Source organism: Lipophrys pholis, assembly GCF_963383615.2.
Source record: "Lipophrys pholis genome assembly, chromosome: 1".
Classification (NCBI taxonomy): domain Eukaryota; kingdom Metazoa; phylum Chordata; class Actinopteri; order Blenniiformes; family Blenniidae; genus Lipophrys; species Lipophrys pholis.
Window position 1 is genome coordinate 32,663,175 of NC_137635.1, and position 21,358 is coordinate 32,684,532.

The 21,358-nt window shown below is 41.0% G+C and overlaps 1 protein-coding gene across 1 annotated transcript; it reads right to left on the reverse strand.

Moving 5' to 3' along the window:
• Positions 1–780: 780 nt before the first annotated feature.
• LOC308108349 (uncharacterized protein) lies at positions 781–16,006 on the reverse strand. Its single transcript, XM_080461188.1, has 17 exons — positions 15,715–16,006; positions 14,925–15,040; positions 14,610–14,731; positions 13,755–14,064; positions 13,561–13,658; positions 13,364–13,482; positions 10,738–11,056; positions 10,258–10,339; positions 9,655–9,721; positions 9,031–9,349; positions 8,551–8,632; positions 7,948–8,014; positions 7,324–7,642; positions 6,933–7,032; positions 6,721–6,796; positions 4,250–4,496; positions 781–2,352 (listed from the first exon to the last, which is right to left on the reverse strand). Exons 1-17 carry the CDS (start codon positions 15,828–15,830, stop codon positions 994–996), a joined length of 3,918 nt encoding a protein of 1,305 aa, XP_080317314.1. The 5' UTR covers positions 15,831–16,006; the 3' UTR covers positions 781–993.
• Between the last annotated feature and the right edge of the window lie 5,352 nt (positions 16,007–21,358).

Below are 21,358 nucleotides of genomic sequence, written 5' to 3' on the forward strand. Positions count from 1 at the left end.
GATGGATGCTCTCAGTGGAAATTCACGAAATGGGAGAAAAGCGCTTAAAGTCCAATCCTGCTCAATCGTTATGTTTTGGCAGGGAGTGGAGACATAAATGATCCAACAGTCAGCCAAGTAGCTGCGTGCATACATAGTAAAAGTAGCAGAATATCACCATGAGAACCAAAACATTACTGCAAACACATAATCTAATCCAGAAGTGATAGAGACACTTTGGTCATATATGCAGGGAGAAATATTGTTGTACAAAAGATAATTCATTTGTAATACAAGAGATTCAGGATGAAGATCCTGATTTTGTCCTTCTTACAGCACGTGCATTCAGAAAGCCGATATAAAATATATTTAAGAGTTGATGAACACTCAAAACTGAGAAATAATCTAATCCTGTTGCAGCAAATTAGTTAAAACGGAAGGACCAGTAAGGTTGTTGACAATAAGCAGAGATCTCACTTATCAGTGTGGCCAAACATACTAATAGTTCCAGTCTGTATACATTTAAAAAAAGAAAGCTCAACATATAGGATGATTTGCTGTAAGAGTTTTCACCTCCCAGCGAAGTCTGGGTTTAAATATTTGCCGGTTTGCAGGTTCTCCCTGTGCATAAATGAGTTTCACAAGCCGAAAACATGAATGTGAGGTTAATTAAATTAGTTACTTATTGAACTCTTTAGGGTTCATAACGTATCATTTAGAAATGTGGCCCCCAACCAGATTTAGATGTGTTGCCTAAGGAAAAAAGCTTTACTCACCTAAAAGCTGAAACACGAACAAGATGCGTAGCAAAAATGAAAATCTTTAATTGTAAAAACAGACTTTACAATGATTCATCTCAGCTTTTTCAAAAGACGATTCAAAATGACCTGAGCCTATAATCTTGTTTTGTCACTCAGAGTTGAATGTCTTATTGTGTCAAATGACTGTGAGGACATTTTCTGGAAAGCCTTGTGCAGAATCTTTGATTGATCTATTGTTCTGTATTCAACCGGTTCAGACCGTGACACTCTTCCCTGGTTTTCCTCGAGGTTTGCCTGAGCTCCTGCCACCTCTCTGGCTTCTGCACTTCCGTTGCTTTGTCTCTTCTTCCGGGTTGAAATCAGAGTCACTGTCATGTCTGGTTCTTTTTGGAGGAATTCTGTGTTTCTGTACCTCCTGGTCTTCGTCCTCTTCTGCTGATTCAAAGGACATGTTATCCTCCGATAGAACCTCCTCGCTTTCCTCGTCGTTGGAGGTGAATTTCTTCGTCCTCCTCCTCTTCGATTTTCCCGTGTTTGAAAGGTCCGCCTCCATTTCCTCTGCAGTTTTCTTCGGCCTTCCTCTGGGCCTACCTGAACTCCTGCTTCTCGGAGGTTTTTTGGCTTTCGCTTTCTGCTCCTCCTCTTCTAAATCCCGCTCTTCTTCAACGCTGTCAAACTCAACGTCTGGATCAGTATTGTCCTCGTCTTTAGCGTCGTGGCCATCGTTTGAACTTTCCAGGCGCCTTAGTCTACCCCCCGAGCTCGACGCATGGCAACGCTGGACGTGACTCTTTAAGCTCACATTGTGATTGAAGGACTTGTCACAGCGCCGACACTTGTACGGCCTCTCCCCGGTGTGAAGACGCATGTGGGATTTCAGGTGGGACGGCTGGGTGAAGCTGCGATCGCAAACTGAACACTTGTGCGGTTTAACCCCCGTGTGCACTAAAGAGTGCCTGAGAAGAGTGAAGGCAGATTTGAAAATAGTCCCACAAACCCCACATTTATGCTCATTCGGGCCCCGGTGTGTCACGAGATGAATGTTCCGTTGCTTATGTGTGGCAAAAGTCTGTGGGCAGTCGGGACACATATAGGGATCCTTTGTATTTTGGTGGCTGTCCTCGTGCTTGAGTTTGTCCACCCTGGTTTTGAAAGTCACGCAGCAGTATTTGCAGCGATGTTCGTAGTTTTCTTTGTGTATCCGGGCGTGAGATTGCAAAGACATTTCGGTCATGCATCTCTTGCCACAGATATTGCAGGAAAAGGGCTTTTCTTTGTGCACGCACGTGTGATGCTTTCTTCTATCAAAGAACGCCCCACACTCGGCACAGAGCTCACGGACGAGACCACCTCGGGAGTCAAGGCATTCCACACCATCTCCGCTGTCCTCGTCAGAGTCCATGGTGGGCTCCTCGGCCAACAAAATGTCCTCCACGGGATTCCACTCCCCATCTGAGCTGACTCCATCTGAGCTGACTCCATCTGAGCTGACTCCATCTGAGCTGACTCCATCTTCGTCAGCGTCCTCCACATCTTGCGAGTCATCACTCTCTTCATTGCTGAAAACGACAATCTCTGAAACAACTGCGCTGTTGCACGCTGGTGACTCGGCCTGTGAAGGAGACAACGAGATTTAAAACTGTATGAACTGCATTTATGCCGCTCCCATGTTTGTTGAGGTTCCTCTCTATCATGCCTCACACCAGGAATAACTCTTATTGATCAGATATACAGAATATGTGATGTGCTAAAGAACCTCAAAGATTGATGAGGTTTCAAGCTGATCTTCACCATAAAAGTAACTCAAAGGTAGTTTCCTACATTTCTTGCACTGTTAATTATTCTGTGGTCATCACTCCAGTTTGTGTTTATATGTATGTGTATTTATAATTTCTGAAAATATCGGCGATAATAGTCTCTGTGCACAAGCCTGGTGACGTACTTCCGATTTCACCAGTTATCTGCAAAATCAGTTTGTGGTTCACTAACTGTCACTACGGTGGTATAATGGATCAACATCAACACAATGCACAAAATAAGACAGAGTATGCTTTGAAATTCAAGAAAGCAGCAGGTGGTTCTAATGAGCACTGTTGTGTGCCACTTTGTGCCGCTTAAATTCATCTTAACGGGCAAACTGAGCTTCCACTTCTTCCCGTAGGACACCGGCCTTAATGCGCAGTGGCTGCATATAATATGCAACTCAGGATTTTCCGTAACTCTGCATACCAAGGTATGCAGGCAGCATTTTGAAAGTGTAACTAATTGCAATTAAAATACTTTAATACTGCAGTGTTCCCCCCCATTGCTGACTTGAAATGGCCCCACTCCTACGCCGTCAGAAAATCCTGATGAGAACCCGGAGTGTACCTATGTATATGTACAGTGGGACAAAAAAAGTATTTGGAAGCCACCGATTGTGCAGGTTGTCCCACTTCAAAGATTTTCATCATAGGTACAATTCAACTGTGAGAGACAGACAGTGAAAAAAACTAATCAGGAAATTACATTGTATGATTTTTTAAAGAATTGATTTGTAAATTCTTGTGTAACAAAGATATTTGGCACCAACAAACAAGCAAGCATTCTGGCTCTCACAGACGTTTTACTTCTTCTTTAAGAAGCTCTTCTATCCTCCACTAGTTACCTGTATTAATGGTAGGGATGGGGCCGATCCGATCCAGTATCGATATCGGTTTCCGATACCACCATAATTCACAGATCGGAAATTTCCGATGCTACCTGCAGAGATTTCCGATCCATGAAGCCGCTTCTGTGCTTTACTAGCTGCTGAACTGAGTCTGCATCAAAACAATGAAAAGCTCGTTCCTCCACGCTGTCGCAGGTGATTCAGACCTCTGTGAAGCTACGCCCTGCCCCACGTAAAACTCTGTGGAAATAGTCCCAATAGTTTGTGCTGCGTTCGTGTTGGAAACTCTGCTGTTTGTGCTGCGTTGCTAAAGAATTTGACCTGGGATTAATAAAGTGATTCTGAGGTTTTAAAGATAGAACAAGTGGGGGTGGAATAAAGTCGCCCAAGAACAATGTGAAAGACTGGTGGAGAGCATGCCAAGACACATGACAGCTGTGATTAAAAATCGGGGTTATTCCAACAAATACTGATTTCTGAACTCTTCCCAAGTTAAAATATTAGTATTGTGTTGTATTAAAATGAATATGATCTTGTTTTCTTTGCATTATTCGAGGTCTGAAAACATTGCATCTTTTTTGTTATTTTGACCATTTGTCATTTTCTGCAAATAAATCCTCTAAATAACAATATTTCTATTTGGAATTTGGGAGAAATGTTGTCAGTAGTTTATAGAATGAAACAAAAATGTTCATTTTACTCAAACACATACCTATAAGAAGTAAAATCAGAGAAACTGATCATTTTGCAGTGGTCTCTTAATTGTTTTCCAGAGCTGTATGTTGAGTTCATGTACCTCTAGAAGTTAGATGAAGCTAGAAGAAAAGATGAATGCATTTCCACAAAGACATGGAGTTACCTGTTGATTCTCTGAAGTCTCTTCTGTAGGCCGTTGATCCGCTGTTGGGATGTTGGCGTCGGCTAGGTTTTTCCACTGGTTGCTGTAGTTGCACTTCAGGCAGTGTCGGTTCAAGACGAGGAACGCCTCACAGGTGACCTTATCTATCTGCAGCTTACTCCCACAGGATGGGCATCTGCGTCCAACCAACTGGAAGAGGCACTTTTCGTTCACCACAAACTTTCCTTTCATTTGCAGAAGTGCACCACTGAAACAAGAGAAATCACAGGCATTCAAATGAAAGCCGATGTTAAAACGTTAAACTTGATTTGAAATTAGTAATAAGCATTATGGAAAAGAAAGGTAAATACTGAGTAAAGACTTTCTACCAGTTATGAAAACGTAAATCTAAAGAGTCTTTTATGGACTTGTGTTTTGTTGATATGTTACTCCCCAAAAAAATATACGCCGATGATTTGATTATGTACTTGGCAGACGGAATAACTGCCTACTTGGAAAAGTAACCCATCACTCTTAGGTCTGTCCTATTGTGTACTGATCTGAATTATTTGCAATAAATTAGCTGAGCTGTGAGCTCTGCGTTTGCAAGTAGAATGATCGATTCACTCCTAAAGTCCAGCTCAAGTTTCCCCCCTTAACCATAATCTGGATGTTGGTGCATCTTTAAAGTGTTCATTTTGAGAAGAATTTTTATTTCATTTCAGTCTTTCACCAAAGACTGGATTTAGCTAAAGTCACATTTTAGTCTTTTATTTTTAGTCAAAATGTATTCAGTGGAAATTGGTTTTAGTCTCATTTTTAGCCTCATTTTAAGTACAGATTCTGCAAAAGGATGTTTGTCATGGTAGTAAAAACTCCATTGTAAGCATACCCGTGTTTAACCACTGCCCCATATTACTCTAGAATAAATGTCAAAGGCCTGTTACAAAAAAAGTGCCAAAACACGATCATGTTCTTCACAAGTTCTTTTTTTTCTGTAAATCTTAAATCACTCACGACCTGCAAGAATAAACCTTCAATCTTCTTAAGGCATCAATTCAATTAAACTTTATTTATATAGCATCAAATACAACAAGTCATCAAAAGAAGATCATTAGAGCTCAACTGTTATGTCTATCTTATATTTAGCATTTTGTTACGACGACATCAAAACTTAACTCTATGCCCACTTTTAATAAATCAGTTTTTCTTTTGGACGTTGCATCAGACAGATGTACTAAGAGCTTAAGTTAAGATAATTAATTGGGTAAAGGGAAAACAACCAAGACATGGAGGACGGATGTAATCCAGATTGTCCGGCTGGCCAGCGTCATATTGTTCGTCGCGGCTTTACTCCAGTTGATAAACATAAACGGCGTTTACATATTTGCAGTCAAGAATTCTTAAATTTATGTTATGATCACAAATTAGACACGGCTAAAAGGGTTGTCAACAAAAGAGTTTCGTTTCAGTTTTAGTTGACAAAATTAACACTGAAAGAAAAGATTTATGCATCAATGACAAGAACAAGCAGCAACAAAAAAAACAGCTCAACTAAACTAAAAAAATGCAAGAAACCAGCAGACTGCTGTTATAAAGGGAAGCCAACATTTATTTAAGGCTGCTACGTGTCAAAGCTTCAGGTGATAGTTTGATAACGTTACCGACAGCAGGACCTCGTTCAAAGTGTTGTCAGGACCGTGTTACCTAATAAAACTACGGGGTTAACTGGGATTCCTCAAACAAGATGATCCGTTTACAGAATAAGTCGTGTACATTTGCAGTAGTGGAGAGGAAACTGGGGGATTCTTTTCGAGCGAACCACCAATAAAAAGTGCATTCAACTAAAATCACCCTTGTTTTATGCACTTTAATCAAATCCAAACTGTTTGTTCCTAATAACTCTCAAATTTCAGTGTATATTGTCATTTGTCCAGACATGAAACCAAGTTGGGTTGAGCTGATTCAGCTAAATCCCCCGTTACTATCTTCAAATTTAGAATACAAAATTTGTCCTATCAAGTCCAAATGACCTGTTCCGTCTTCACTGCTTTTAATACATGAAATAGGAAATAATCAACAAGCCTTTCGAACATGAACACTTGATTTTTTTATTTGTACAAATAATTTTCAGGAAATTATACTTCATGCACAAATGATAAAAATGTTGGGTTTTTTCATTGTTATATAGCTCTGAATAAGTCCAGATTTAGTCAGGAGGCCATGTTGAAACCACTTCAATTTTTGTGACGGCAGCAAATACTCACACCTGTTGTCACATCCGATATACATTTCTAATCAAACAAACCTTCAATGAATATTACCATCATTATTTTAAGCACATGGTATGTGACAATACATTATATTTTCATGCAATTGCAAGAAAGAAAGTTATGCAACATTAATTTAGGAAAGACAACAGGCGTGTTCATTATTTGACATGTATTTCTGTTTCACTGATTCTTTAACTTTCCAAACACTGTGTTACTTACATGTAGCGGTTCACCTCTGCTGTTGGCCCTTTCCTTGGTGTCAGGACGAGTCTGGAGGGGGCAGCTTCTGAAACATCTGTTGAACGTAACACCAAGACATCAAACAACCCGAACTTTGACTAGTAAAATACAAAACATTTCTCTGATTCACATGTAGACCACACAAGTGCTGCAGAAAGCTTTTCATTTCCAGTGTATGCACACTCTCTTGCCTGGGGAGGTATCTTGTGACGTTCCGGAGCAGGAAAATGTGCTTTCGGTTTTGAAGTCGTCACATGGAGTCTCATCGATAGTTGGGGTTTCTGCAGGCTCCTACAAAATAAATAGAGGGAGGAAAGAAAGCAAGAAAGAAGTTTAAGACAGACATGTATGTTGCAATTGTATATAGTGCCATCAAATTTTATTACGCCAATCAAGCTTTTTCAAACTGAGATACAATCAACATATCACAGTAACTATAATTTTATTTTGAAATTTCATTTAGATCTTGATGGGATGAAATGATGGTAAATTTAGTTGCACATGTGGGATTAACTGAATCTCAGTCTTCTGATGCAGAGGTGCGTTCACAGACAGGATGGAAGTGGGTCACGGCAGACTCACCACGTGTTCTGGGCTCTTCTCAGGTTCGTCTGCTTCAGACTTGATGCACAGTGATGGAACGGCACCGCCTCTGAGCTGCACTGTGCTGGCCACCGGGTTTGTGTTTATGAAACAGTCACTTGTGAAGTGTTCGCTGCAGATGGCGACATCGGTCCAGGAGGATTCTTTAAGCTGCTGCCCATTGACTTCCAAAACAAACTGGACCCACTGAAGTCTCTTCTCCGGGTCCTCCGGTAACTTCAACCGCTGCACATTCCGACGATGTGAGTCGCAGCCGACCACCGAGCACATCCCGGTTTCAGGTTTCATCTCTACGTCCCTAAAGGTGATCAGACAGCATTATAAGTTTGATATTTATTGTACGTTTCATATTGACTTTGTATAGATTTCTTTTTGCTTTAACGTTTTCCCTGGTCTGGCCAAATACACTGGACAAAATTATTTAAAGTTTGTCTGGAATCAAATATGGGAATCTTTGCCTTGCATTCTATAAATCTATTATTAATGGCCAGAAAAGATAAGCTGGTTCTACTCACTCTTAAAACTGCATGATATTGCATACAAGCCAAAAAGCAGAATGGCACCCAGTCCCACAGGAAACTTTCCAAACATTGTGTTACTTACATTTTCTGGTTCACCTCTGTAGTCGGCTCTTTCTCTTGCATCTGAACAAGGCCGGAGGGGGCAACATCTGAAACATCCCTTGAATGTGACACCGAGATTTCTACTAAGCCAAATTCTGAGTAGTTACACACAAAATAGCTCCTTGATTCACATGTAGCTCACTCATACTGCTTTCCTTACACAGTTCTTAGTGCTCGTCAGCTCGACTTGACTCCATTTTGGTTGTTTTCCATTACAATATATTAGTACCTCCTCTTTGCTCCCTAAGGGTGATTTCTGTGGATCCATGTCTGTTTTGTTTATCTTGTTGTGATTGTGTTTTAAAATGGCAGAGTTAACTCTGATGAATGAGTCGCTCCCAGATTCATCTCGTGACGTCACGCTCTGGCCAAGTAGTGGCCTGCCGTCTGCTGACGTCACATCTTTGGCTCGACTCGGCTCACATGGAACCGTGATCCACTAGGTACTAGATTAGTAACTGGTGTCAGATAATAACACATAACGGAAAAGCCTTAAAACCGAGTCGAGCTGAGTAACTATTTGTGAAAAAGTCCCAAGAGTTGCAAAAAGCTTTTCATTTCTAAACTATGTAAACTTTCTTGCCTGCTGGGGTATCTTGTGATGTTCCAGAGCAGGAAGCTGTGTTTTCAATTTTGAAGTCGTCACATGGAGTCTCAGCAGGCTCCTACAAAAGAAGTTCACCACAACCATAGGAGAAAATATACATGCAAACATTTATTTCTATCCTGTGGTGCTACCAAATTATGAACCATTTATCAGGCAAATCAAGCTCTTCTAAAATAAGATAGAATTAACGTATTAAATAACTAATTATATTAATAAATTGCATCTGTATATATGAAAAAAAGGTTTTTACTTGTAATGGGAGGTCTGCTTCAAGCCTGTGTTCTTAATGAGAGCTCACCTAAACTGCAGTTACAGCTACATAAAAAAGTATGTTTTATGTCAAGAGATGAGAGGAAATGATCAATTTAGTTGCACATGTGGGATTAACTGAATCTCAGTCTTCTGATGCAGAGGTGCGTTCACAGACAGGATGGAAGTGGGTCACGGCAGACTCACCACGTGTTCTGGGCTCTTCTCAGGTTCGTCTGCTTCAGACTTGATGCACAGTGATGGAACGGCACCGCCTCTGAGCTGCACTGTGCTGGCCACCGGGTTTGTGTTTATGAAACAGTCACTTGTGAAGTGTTCGCTGCAGATGGCGACATCGGTCCAGGAGGATTCTTTAAGCTGCTGCCCATTGACTTCCAAAACAAACTGGACCCACTGAAGTCTCTTCTCCGGGTCCTCCGGTAACTTCAACCGCTGCACATTCCGACGATGTGAGTCGCAGCCGACCACCGAGCACATCCCGGTTTCAGGTTTCATCTCTACGTCCCTAAAGGTGATCAGACAGCATTATAAGTTTGATATTTATTGTACGTTTCATATTGACTTTGTATAGATTTCTTTTTGCTTTAACGTTTTCCCTGGTCTGGCCAAATACACTGGACAAAATTATTTAAAGTTTGTCTGGAATCAAATATGGGAATCTTTGCCTTGCATTCTATAAATCTATTATTAATGGCCAGAAAAGATAAGCTGGTTCTACTCACTCTTAAAACTGCATGATATTGCATACAAGCCAAAAAGCAGAATGGCACCCAGTCCCACAGGAAACTTTCCAAACATTGTGTTACTTACATTTTCTGGTTCACCTCTGTAGTCGGCTCTTTCTCTTGCATCTGAACAAGGCCGGAGGGGGCAACATCTGAAACATCCATTGAATGTGACACCGAGATTTCTACTAAGCCAAATTCTGAGTAGTTACACACAAAATAGCTCCTTGATTCACATGTAGCTCACTCATACTGCTTTCCTTACACAGTTCTTAGTGCTCGTCAGCTCGACTTGACTCCATTTTGGTTGTTTTCCATTACAATATATTAGTACCTCCTCTTTGCTCCCTAAGGGTGATTTCTGTGGATCCATTTCTGTTTTGTTTATCTTGTTGTGATTGTGTTTTAAAATGGCAGAGTTAACTCTGATGAATGAGTCGCTCCCAGATTCATCTCGTGACGTCACGCTCTGGCCAAGTAGTGGCCTGCCGTCTGCTGACGTCACATCTTTGGCTCGACTCGGCTCACATGGAACCGTGATCCACTAGGTACTAGATTAGTAACTGGTGTCAGGTAATAACACGTAACGGAAAAGCCTTAAAACCGAGTCGAGCTGAGTAACTATTTGTGAAAAAGTCCCAAGAGTTGCAAAAAGCTTTTCATTTCTAAACTATGTAAACTTTCTTGCCTGCTGGGGTATCTTGTGATGTTCCAGAGCAGGAAGCTGTGTTTTCAATTTTGAAGTCGTCACATGGAGTCTCAGCAGGCTCCTACAAAAGAAGTTCACCACAACCATAGGAGAAAATATACATGCAAACATTTATTTCTATCCTGTGGTGCTACCAAATTATGAACCATTTATCAGGCAAATCAAGCTCTTCTAAAATAAGATAGAATTAACGTATTAAATAACTAATTATATTAATAAATTGCATCTGTATATATGAAAAAAAGGTTTTTACTTGTAATGGGAGGTCTGCTTCAAGCCTGTGTTCTTAATGAGAGCTCACCTAAACTGCAGTTACAGCTACATAAAAAAGTATGTTTTATGTCAAGAGATGAGAGGAAATGATCAATTTAGTTGCACATGTGGGATTAACTGAATCTCAGTCTTCTGATGCAGAGGTGCGTTCACAGACAGGATGGAAGTGGGTCACGGCAGACTCACCACGTGTTCTGGGCTCTTCTCAGGTTCGTCTGCTTCAGACTTGATGCACAGTGATGGAACGGCACCGCCTCTGAGCTGCACTGTGCTGGCCACCGGGTTTGTGTTTATGAAACAGTCACTTGTGAAGTGTTCGCTGCAGATGGCGACATCGGTCCAGGAAGATTCTTTAAGCTGCTGCCCATTGACTTCCAAAACAAACTGGACCCACTGAAGTCTCTTCTCCGGGTCCTCCGGTAACTTCAACCGCTGCACATTCCGACGATGTGAGTCGCAGCCGACCACCGAGCACATCCCGGTTTCAGGTTTCATCTCTACGTCCCTAAAGGTGATCAGACAACACTAAAATGTGAATGGAACATAGAATTATGTTGAAGGTTTTCATTTGAAAACATTATCGTCTCAAAATTATGACAGAGAATACAACTGGATGAATTTAGTCTGCAGTTTATTGTGAGCCTGAAACAACTATGTATCATGAGCGAACCACTCATTAACAATGAGCTTGATCGTGTGTGTGTGTGTGTGTGTGTGTGTGTGTGTGTGTGTGTGTGTGTGTGTGTGTGTGTGTGAGTGTGTGTGTGTGTGTGTACGGCTCACACCAAGCTTGTGGGTTATCTTTTCAAGCAGCTAAACATTTCCCCAAGACACTGCATGACCAATGGAATTCACGGATCAGAAATTTCTGATCCAACCTGCGGAGATTTCCGATCCATGAAGCCACGTCTGCGCTTTACTGTTGCTGAAATGACTCCACAAGTGTTTCCCTGCAGGCTGCTCTACTCGCTGGCTGCAAACTGTGGAATGGTTTTCCTGAACGGAGGTGGGTCTCAATGAGATGTGAAGTCAGGAAATCCATTCCACAGTTTGTAGTAAGATAGCAGGCGAATGTAGTAGCACTGCTTCTATCCAACTTTTCATGACAACATGTTCGCTGTTTGGACGTATTTTACACTAAAAACACTGCAAAACAACACAGCAATGTACAATGTTTGCAAAGCCGCTCTGCAGCCAGGCGTCACCGTTTTAAAACGCCAGCTCGCCAAGGAGAACAGCCTTGACAGAGGCGTCAAAACAATGAAAAGCAGCTCCTCCACACTGTCAGCAGGCAAGCTGCGTCCTACTCGACGCAAAACTCTGTGAAAATAGTCCCAATCCTTTGTGCTGCGTTGCTAAAGAATTTCCTCAGGGATTAAAAAAGTGATTCTGAGATTTTAAAGACATAAGTTTATTATGAGATGATGACGTCACGCAGACCCCCACATTGTCCAAATTCAACAAAAATAGTTTGTACTGCTTCTTTTTCTGACCTTATACTGACCTCAAGTTGCTTTTTGGGAGAATACATGCATACATTTCATACTTTACTGTAGAGAGGGATTCATTACAGCCTCATATAAAATCAACAATAATGATAATAATATCAAACCAAACAGCTCTGGTCATGGAATAGTATCGGTATCAGCAGATATCCAAATTCAGGTATCAGGATCAGATCAGATGTGAAAAAATGTGGATCGGTGCATCCCTAAGGGAGACTGCAAGGTGAATCGTTGCCGCTTTATCAGTTTCCAATGTTATTTCTGTACTTGTTTATTTGAGTGTTGTACAAATGGCTTGGTGTTACGAATCAGGCATGACTTACAGCTGTTTTGAAAAACTGGAAGAAACAGCTAAGATACAAAACAAGGTCAAATTTACAACAGCAAGCATGAGTGACAGTCCTCACAGGTTGCCTGCTGGCTCATGGACAGATTAAAAAAAAAAGAAGTGTGAGTGTATATGTATGCATACACAAAATACATAAACACGTATATGAATATACAAATTCACAAGAAAACATGTTTGCCATGTACAATATGACGAATGCCTATTTGAATAGGTAGAAATAATCTGACTACAGAATACTATGAGTAAATAAGATTTAAATGAGCCGTTATGTCAACTTGAGACACTCTTTAAATTAATTTTATCATTAACTGTCAATGAACTGCATGAGCAGACAGACCCCATCAGTATTTTGCCTTTGTACAGCTTGAAATAAACTTTCTCGTCTCCCACTGGCCTTGAAAGACATGAAAGTCACATGACTGAGGCACATTCTTTCTCAATCGGATCGTTTATCTAACCAGTGTTTTGTTTCCCTCGTACACAGCGACAACGTGCGTTTGTTTACACTGAGTATTTCTGACTCGAAAGTAGCGGCGATATCATCCATTCCACACAAACCCTATTTTACTACCTAGAAACAAACAAACTGAAAACTAAAAGTCTATACTACTCACATATAATGACTTTGCTTGGAAAAAGGACAACAAAAATTGCTGTAGACAGATTCAAACACCCGTGGCTGCAAACTCTGTCACACGACATACGGCTCACGCATTTTCCCGGGTTACGGTGATCACTTCCGGCTTTTAAACAGCCATTTCCGGGTTGTGCAATCCCTTCCGGCGGGGTGTGAATTTTATATATATATATCAAAATATTGACACACTGTATTAAGAGCCGCCTTTCAAGTCCCCCAAGTTCACCTTACATAGAATAAAAGCATAAAAGATCCAAGACATCATAAAAACAGATTAACAAAACAAAAACAAAAATGTGTTTCTCAAAAATGGCTCCTTACCTGGCTGGACTCCTGGAAACACCTTCCTGTGCACTCAGGTCCTCCTCTGGCTGCCCTTTCTCTGTTCCTCCTGCCCCTCTTTCCACAGTGGGACTGAGAACTTTACATTGCTCTCCTGTCTAAATCACACATACACAGACATCCAGTAATGATACAAATAACCTACAAATTTACAAGATGGCAAATGTTACACTCACCACTGTATCAGGTGAATTGAATTCTGCAGCACTTCTGCTTGTAATGACTCTCTCCGAGTTTGAATCACACTTGTCTGAACCCGAGTTTGGTTCCTGGGCTGTGAAACATAAGATCAGACATATTAAGACCATAGAGGTACCAATTAATGCAGGAAAGCTCCTCTTGTTTGGTACTTTACTTCAGAGTCACTTACAGGAGCCAAGAAAATCACCAGCGGTACAAATGTACACTGTAATGCGCTGGTATGCCTTTCTCACTGCCTCCTTATAGCTTTTCACAGTGAAGGGCGTTTCTGTCCCCGGTATATTGATTATCTCTGCACCATCAGGGTAGAGAAGAAAGTAGGGATCGATTTCACAATTTTGATTGAAGTCTTTAATTTTTTGTCCAGCAACTTTGTGCAACTGCTTTGCATCCATCTCGGGTTTGACGGCAAGCGGTAGAACTGTTCCTCGGACAGGTTTTAGCTCTCCATGCTTCAGTTCCATGAGAGCAACTGAAATCTAAAGAAGAACAAATATGAAGGCTACTGTTAACAGGTTCACTGACACAGTGCAAATAAATGGCAGAATAAAATATAACTAGGTAGGCCTGTCACAAAAAACAAATGTTGCTATTTATATTGTCTCAGAAATGATTGATAAACAATGTTATTGTCAATAATATTTTGAGACAATTTTTCTACGAATATAGTGATAAACTAGCACAATAATACAAGTGCACCGTTTCAAAGGCAAGAAAGTTTTATTTCTCAAGAATATTTAAAATTTGTTATTGGAATGTGAAAAGAAATTTTAATATCCAAAATAATTAAAACAAAAATCAACCAAAAACAATAAATAACACTGACTCTCAGACTCAGTCATCCAGTCTCTTTGGTGGGGAGACAGAGACAAGGAAAACATGCGCACATTCAAATGGTGATATGTTGAAGTCAGCAAAATGATTGAGGTCATTTTCATATATTATACACTTAATTGAGTTATTGATTATTGTGACAGGCCTAACTCTGACAAAATTATTGCATACGTCAGCAAAGACAGGTTACCTTTACGTTGCCTGTCTGTTGTGCCTTTTTCTTTATTAAGCATGACCGTCTCGCCTCTTTTAAACTGCGGAACTTTTGGTATGCCTTCACTGCACGTTTCTCTGCAGCTGCTGTGCTTTCTTCTTCAGGGTCGAAATCAAAAGTCACGATGAGAGGACAAAGATCACAGATAATCCTGTTTAGACATCCAGTATTCCAGTCCGATTCAGATTCCTTTATATATACTATATTTATAAAGTATGGTCTTGATATAAAAAAAGTAATCTTTAGATGAATAGATAGATGTGCAATTCTTTTTTGTTTTTCAAAAATTACCTTCGCTTGTGCCAGGCTCATCAACATGAAGCAAGAATTTGATGTCCTTGCCACACGAACTGCAGAATGCACGCAATGAATGCAGGCTGGATCCACAAAAAGGACAGTACATTTTACTGTGTAAATAAAGAGAAATATATATCATTAGCAAGCACTCAGCATGGTGGAGCTTCCCACATATAGAATTACCATATCATAGGCTAACATGGATGGTAAGATGGGAACATATACATCTCTGCTGACAAAATTGGGAGTGTATAATGATAAAACTAAAGTGTTGTTTACTAGTGTGCTCTGCATCTTTTACTACTTCGTGGTCAATGGAAGTAATGTAGTTGAATGAACTTTCCTATAATGTAAAGTGACGGCCTATCGCTTCTGAGGGGAAAACGAAATACAGAATCCAGAAATCTGGTTGTTTATCATCACATGACTCATGCAGAATTGTTTGTTATGGTAAGGAAAGGTAATGTTGAATGAAGGTAATATTCTTATGTCTGATTTAAGTAACTGAAGCACCTGCAGTTACATTTACTGACAAATTGCCCCAGCTTGGACGCAATTACAAACACACCACTTTGAAATCATGATCTCAAGTATTAATCTTCTTTCTCCCAAACGTTTGTGTATTATCTATATGGTTACAGCTTTAGCGTTCCGTGCATCTGGTTTACAAACTTTAACATTGACTGCAGAGCACATACATAACGTTATGACAAATTCAACAGGGTGACAAGCAGTGCTGATTTGTGAAAACAACAACATCGCAGCTGCGTTTTATTGTACTTACGTTGAACTCTCCCGCAATAGTCCGGCAGAAAATGTTGTCCCCCCGGAAACAAAACCTGTTCCGCGGCACTCTCGACGATTCAGGTCAAACCTCTCATACTGCTTTAAAGGAGACATATCATGCTTTTAAATCCTTCCCTTTTACATATAAATCATACAGTTGTGGTCTATATAAAGCGGAACTGCAATGCTTGGGTCTGAAAACCTCATTATTAGAGCTCCACAGGCCCCTTTTCTAATGTGCTTCTGAGAGCAACTCGTTTTGGTGCGGTCTCTTCAAATGCAAATGAGACACTTCATACCTCGCCTCCTCTCCAGGTTGCAGAGGTGACACTCGGTTCAACGCCACCCTGTTCGGCCATCTTTGTAGTTTGATAGAACAGATACAATTATCTAGCGGCGCAGAAACTTTATATTCACACATTATTTACAAAATGTCAACAACGGAAGATTTGTCCATCCAGCCATACATGTTGGAGCCAGAGTCGGACCCGGCGGAGCGAGATGAAAATGACGATGATGCACGTGCAGAACAACGTCTTCATATGGATGTAACGCAATGGTGTGTTACTATATTTACACGAACTTCTCCATCCATGCCCACTACTACAATACTGCCTGTATTACAACGACTATTTAACACAGAAGTTACATTATAATCTAAAACGAGCACACAGCGCTAACATATGAAGACGGTGCAACTGCTAATGCTAACAAAACAATGACAGGGACGTCTTATAATCACACTTTGTAGCGTTATATACAGCTTACCGAAGTGCTCTGTTCGTCGTCTCCATAGATAGAAGGAACTGACCGCTCAATCAGACGAAGTCTTTCGGCAAATCCTTCTTTATACTGGCGGAGGTTGCTGAAGCAGTCATCCTGGAAGTGCTTAGCGCACACAAAAATGACCTTACCCACAGATGTGGGTACATTTCTGTGAAAAATAAAACTCAACCAGGCACTTCGAAAAGGTTCTGATGCTGGGAGACGGTGTAACGAAGCTTGTGGGTTACTACATCCAACAACCGAACATTTCGACTTATCCTCTCGTAACTTCGGCATCCTTGGACTACAAAATCGCAGCGAGAAACAAAAATGGCGGATTGCTCGAAGTGTTGGGCCAGGAGTCGATGTCCTAATTTGGCAGTTCCGCTGCGAATACTGTGACGTCATTGTTCAAAAAACGTAATAGAGAATAGAAAAATCGAAACAGATTGCAAAATATGACCAAAACAGAATATAAAGATATCAACGGAGCACCTGAAGAGACTACTTTGAACTTTTCTGTATTTCTAAACACTCTAAATATACAACAAAATGCATTTAAGGGCTAAAAAAGTGGATTTAGCATGATATGTCCCCTGAAAACTGAAATTTAATACACAAAGAAGTTACATTAGAGCCTAAGAGCATTTATGTTTAAGATTTATTTATTTATTTTTATTATTGTATTTGCACTTTTTTAAGGACTTATTTTCAGCCCAACCAGCCAAAGACACTTTGAAGTGGAATTGGGTTTTTCTGATTGGTTTTACTGAATACTGTTTATGTTGTAGTTTTTTATAGTTTATATGTTAGTCAAAGTGATTCACTGGGTTTCATTTTTAATTTTTTTTTATTTGCCACAAAATCCAGTTGAAGTTGTTTAGGTTAACATAAATAAGAGAAACAAGACTGTAGAGTGTAATTGGGTTTTTGTTGTTATGACTGAATAAAGTTTAAATAAGTCATTCTGAGAAGTATTTTGATTCATTAAGTGAGTTTTACAATAATTCCTAGCTAAACAAAGCTTCTGCCAATAGTGCTTTTAGCTTCAGAAATCTTAGTTGCTCAAAAAATAGACTATTGAGTATCTTTGCAAAAGCAATGTAAGTATCGGATCGGGAAAGTATCGGTATCGGCCGATACTCAATTCTGAAAAATCGGATCGGTATCGGGGGCCAAAATGTGTGATCGGGACATCCCTAGTAAATAGTATGATTCACTGTTTGGAGAGGCCTGAAAAATGAATTAGAAAAACAACAACACAGCTGACGACTACGCCATCATTTTTTCCCAGTTTGGGAAGGTTGTTGGGTGGACCCCGTGACAAATTAGTACTACAATTACAATCAGACTAAATGTTTCTGTAACTCTTTTAAACTGTTAGATAACTCTACTCCAGGAACTCTATTATTGTCTCGACTGAATGCTGGCAGATCAAAACAATAGTTTAGCATTTTAGGATATAGACTTATGCAAGTTCTTGTCAAAAGTTTTGATGAAAAGATCTGATAACTGCACACTTATCAAAGAGTGGTCGCAGGAACAGATCCAGACCCGGAGACAAGACTACTGATGATGCTGCGTATCATACATTTAATACAAATGGAAAAATATATTCCAATTTACTTCTATGTGATGTTTAGAATTACATTTCTGAAGCTAATATCAACAATGACAATGGCTAGAACCCCCCCCCCCCCCCCCCCCCACACACACACACACACACACACCCCGCACCCCAAACAAGGACACATAACCTAGTAAACCTCATTGCCTTCACATATCATGTTCAATGATTTTTTTTAGACTGCAGTTATTTTTATCTAGTTCCAAACAAGAAAATGGCACTGAGCCTAGCATACCACATATGATATTAATTTACCCGTTTTATATAGAAACTCACACACTATAAAATGTACATGCTCTGTGCTATATTTTCCAGTTGTATGTCAAAGACAGTAGCAATATGAATGCCCCTGGTGACCAATTTACCTGTCACTCAAACACATTTCTTAATTTAAACCACTTGACAAGCTAAAAGAAAAAAACCAACAGTCCAAATTCAGCATGGTGTATTGTGTAACATATCACATTGATTTCTCTAGTAGAGTAGAGGCATAGCTGTGATGGTTATTGTCTGGATGAGTATTGTTATCCTCTCTGACCAATGATATCAAATAATCCAGAGTGTAGATACAGAGATTTTCCCTCTACGGCCCCGTTTACACGACAATAAACACAAGTGTATCCTTAAAACTTTCTTCACTTTTGGGGAGTCCGTTTACACGGCACCGGCACACTGTATCCGCAAAGTTTTTATACAGCTCCAAAGGTGCAAAGATTCTTTCACAGTCGCTATTCCCTCTTGCAGAGACTGCCGGAGGCTACAGAGCCTGTTACTGCGCATGCGACTCTCTCCGCCTCCATCCCCTTCCTTGTGCTCATCCACTTGTAAACAAACATGGCAAGTAATGACAAGTTTAAGCAGTAGCAGGTGGTCTTCTGCAAGACTGTGGCTGCATTGCACATGCACTAGCAGGAGGGCCATGCATGCCAAAATAATTATGGGCATCCGAAGAATTTGCAGCCACAGTGTGGATAGTGAATGGTAGGCAAGGAGTTGGGGATGGCAGTGACTTGGAAACAGTTTGCCATCAGTTATTTTCTAAGTGGGTCACGACGCTTTCAATCGGGCCATCGAGCCGTGGACCTGTTGCAGTGGAAAATACCTGCAACATGCTTCCCAACAAAAAGTCATTTCCCATTTGTGTGTGTGTGTGTGTGTGTGTGTGTGTGTGTGTGTGTGTGTGTGTGTGTGTGTGTGTGTGTGTGTGTGTGTGTGTGTGTGTGTGTGTGTGTGTGTGTGTGTGTGTGTGTGTGTGTGTGTGTGTGTGTGTGTGTGTGTGTCCTTTCGGAGGAAAATGAAGGAGCGCCCGGTTCTGCCCGGACAGAACGTGGGTTCTCTAAAGAGATTGAAGTGAGGCATCACTAGAAATGCCACAGACAAGGTTCTAGAAAATGTCTCCTGATTAGCATATGATAATTGGTTATGCTTAGAACTTTAATAACTTTAGTTCATGAGTATACATTTATATTTTGCCAGTTAGAAATCAATCAACTTAGATCATTTTAATCATGGACATTTTTCATAGAACTGAGTGTCGGCAGAGAACTCTGCCGACACTTCTTGAACTCCCTATGCCCCTTGGTGTCCTGGAACTTCTCGGCGTTCCAGGACACTTGAAGCCGCTGGGCCTCCTGAAGCCGTTGGGCCTCCTGAAGCCTTTGGGTCTTCTTAAGCCGTTGGGCATCGCGAAATGGTTTGGCCTCTCGAAGCAGTTCAGCCACTTGAAGCAGTTCAGCCACTTGAAGTTGTTCGGCGTCTTGAAGCTGTTGAGCCTCTTGAAGCCGTTGGGCCTCCTGAAGCCGTTTGGCCACTTGAAGCCGCTGGGCCTCCTGAAGCCGTTGGGCCTCCTGAAGCCTTTGGGTCTTCTTAAGCCGTTGGGCATCGCAAAATGGTTTGGCCTCCCGAAGCAGTTCAGCCACTTGAAGCTGTTGGGCCTCCTATCTGTATAGTGTGAAGCTGCACTGCTGTCGCTCAACACTATCTTATCTATTGGAATCTGTACATTTACATTTGCATAATGTTTCTAAAATCAAGAATATATTGATAGAGTGACACTGAAAAGCTAATCCATGCATTTACTTCCAGAGTAACTATTGTAACTCCCTATTATCAGGGGGTCCAAGTCACTGCTTAAAAAGTCTTCAACTATTTCAAAATATCTTAAAGGACTCCTAGTCCAATATCTCCCCAGAAGAACACTTGGTTCTCAGAGTGCTGGCTTACTGGAAGTTCCTAGGTTTTCTAAAAGTAGAATGGAGGCAGAGCTTTCAGGTTCCTCTGATGTGGAACCAGATCCCAGTTTCAGTTAAAGAGTTTGACACAGCCTCTAATTTGAAGGTTAGGATGAAGACTTTTCTATTAAAATTTACAGTGAGAGCTGCTTCAGGACACCTTAGACCATTTTCTAGTTTAGCTGCCAGAGGTTAAGACTGCTGGAGGACCTAAACTGAGCTTCTTTCCTTTTTTATTCACCGCTATTACATGTCACTAACATTTGCCTTTCTCTCCTGTAGTCTGTGCTCTCAACCTCCCTGCCGGATGTCTGACAGTGGAGCTGAAGGTGGATTTAAGCCTCCTCTCCTGATCAGTCTTCACAGAGTGGATCTCTCTCTTATATATCTGTCTGTCCTCTCCTCTGTCCTCTCCCCCCAACCGGCCAGCAGGAAGTCTCCACCTCTGAGTCTGGTTTCTGCAGGTCTCTTCCTGTTAGAGGGAGTTCTTCCTTTCAACCATCGCTCACGCTTGCTCATGTGGATTTTGGGGGTTTTCTCTATTAAAGTACCCTGTGCTCGTAAATATAATAAAGAACAATGACATGATTTATGATGGTTTTATTCTTTTAAAGTTGTCATAGTATTTGTTGAAGGTTTGTCATGGACATTTCCTCCTTTCCTGCTGAAGAAACTACAGTTATTCTCCATTCTTGTCGTTTGTTTTGCTTCATGCAACACACATTGTCACTGGATGAATGAAGTAGGCAGATCAGTTTAGTAGCTGACCTCTGACCCTGAGCTTCACTGTGTTTACAGCTGACCTCTGACCTCTGACCCTGAGCATCACTGTGGTTACAGCTGACCTCTGACCTCTGACCCTGAGCTTCACTGTGTTTACAGCTGACCTCTGACCTCTGACCTCTGACCCTGAGCGTCACTGTGGTTACAGCTGACCTCTGACCTCTGGCTCTGAGCTTCACTGTGGTTACAGTAGCAGCTGAGTTAGACAACTTTGTCAATCATGTACGCAGCAGGTG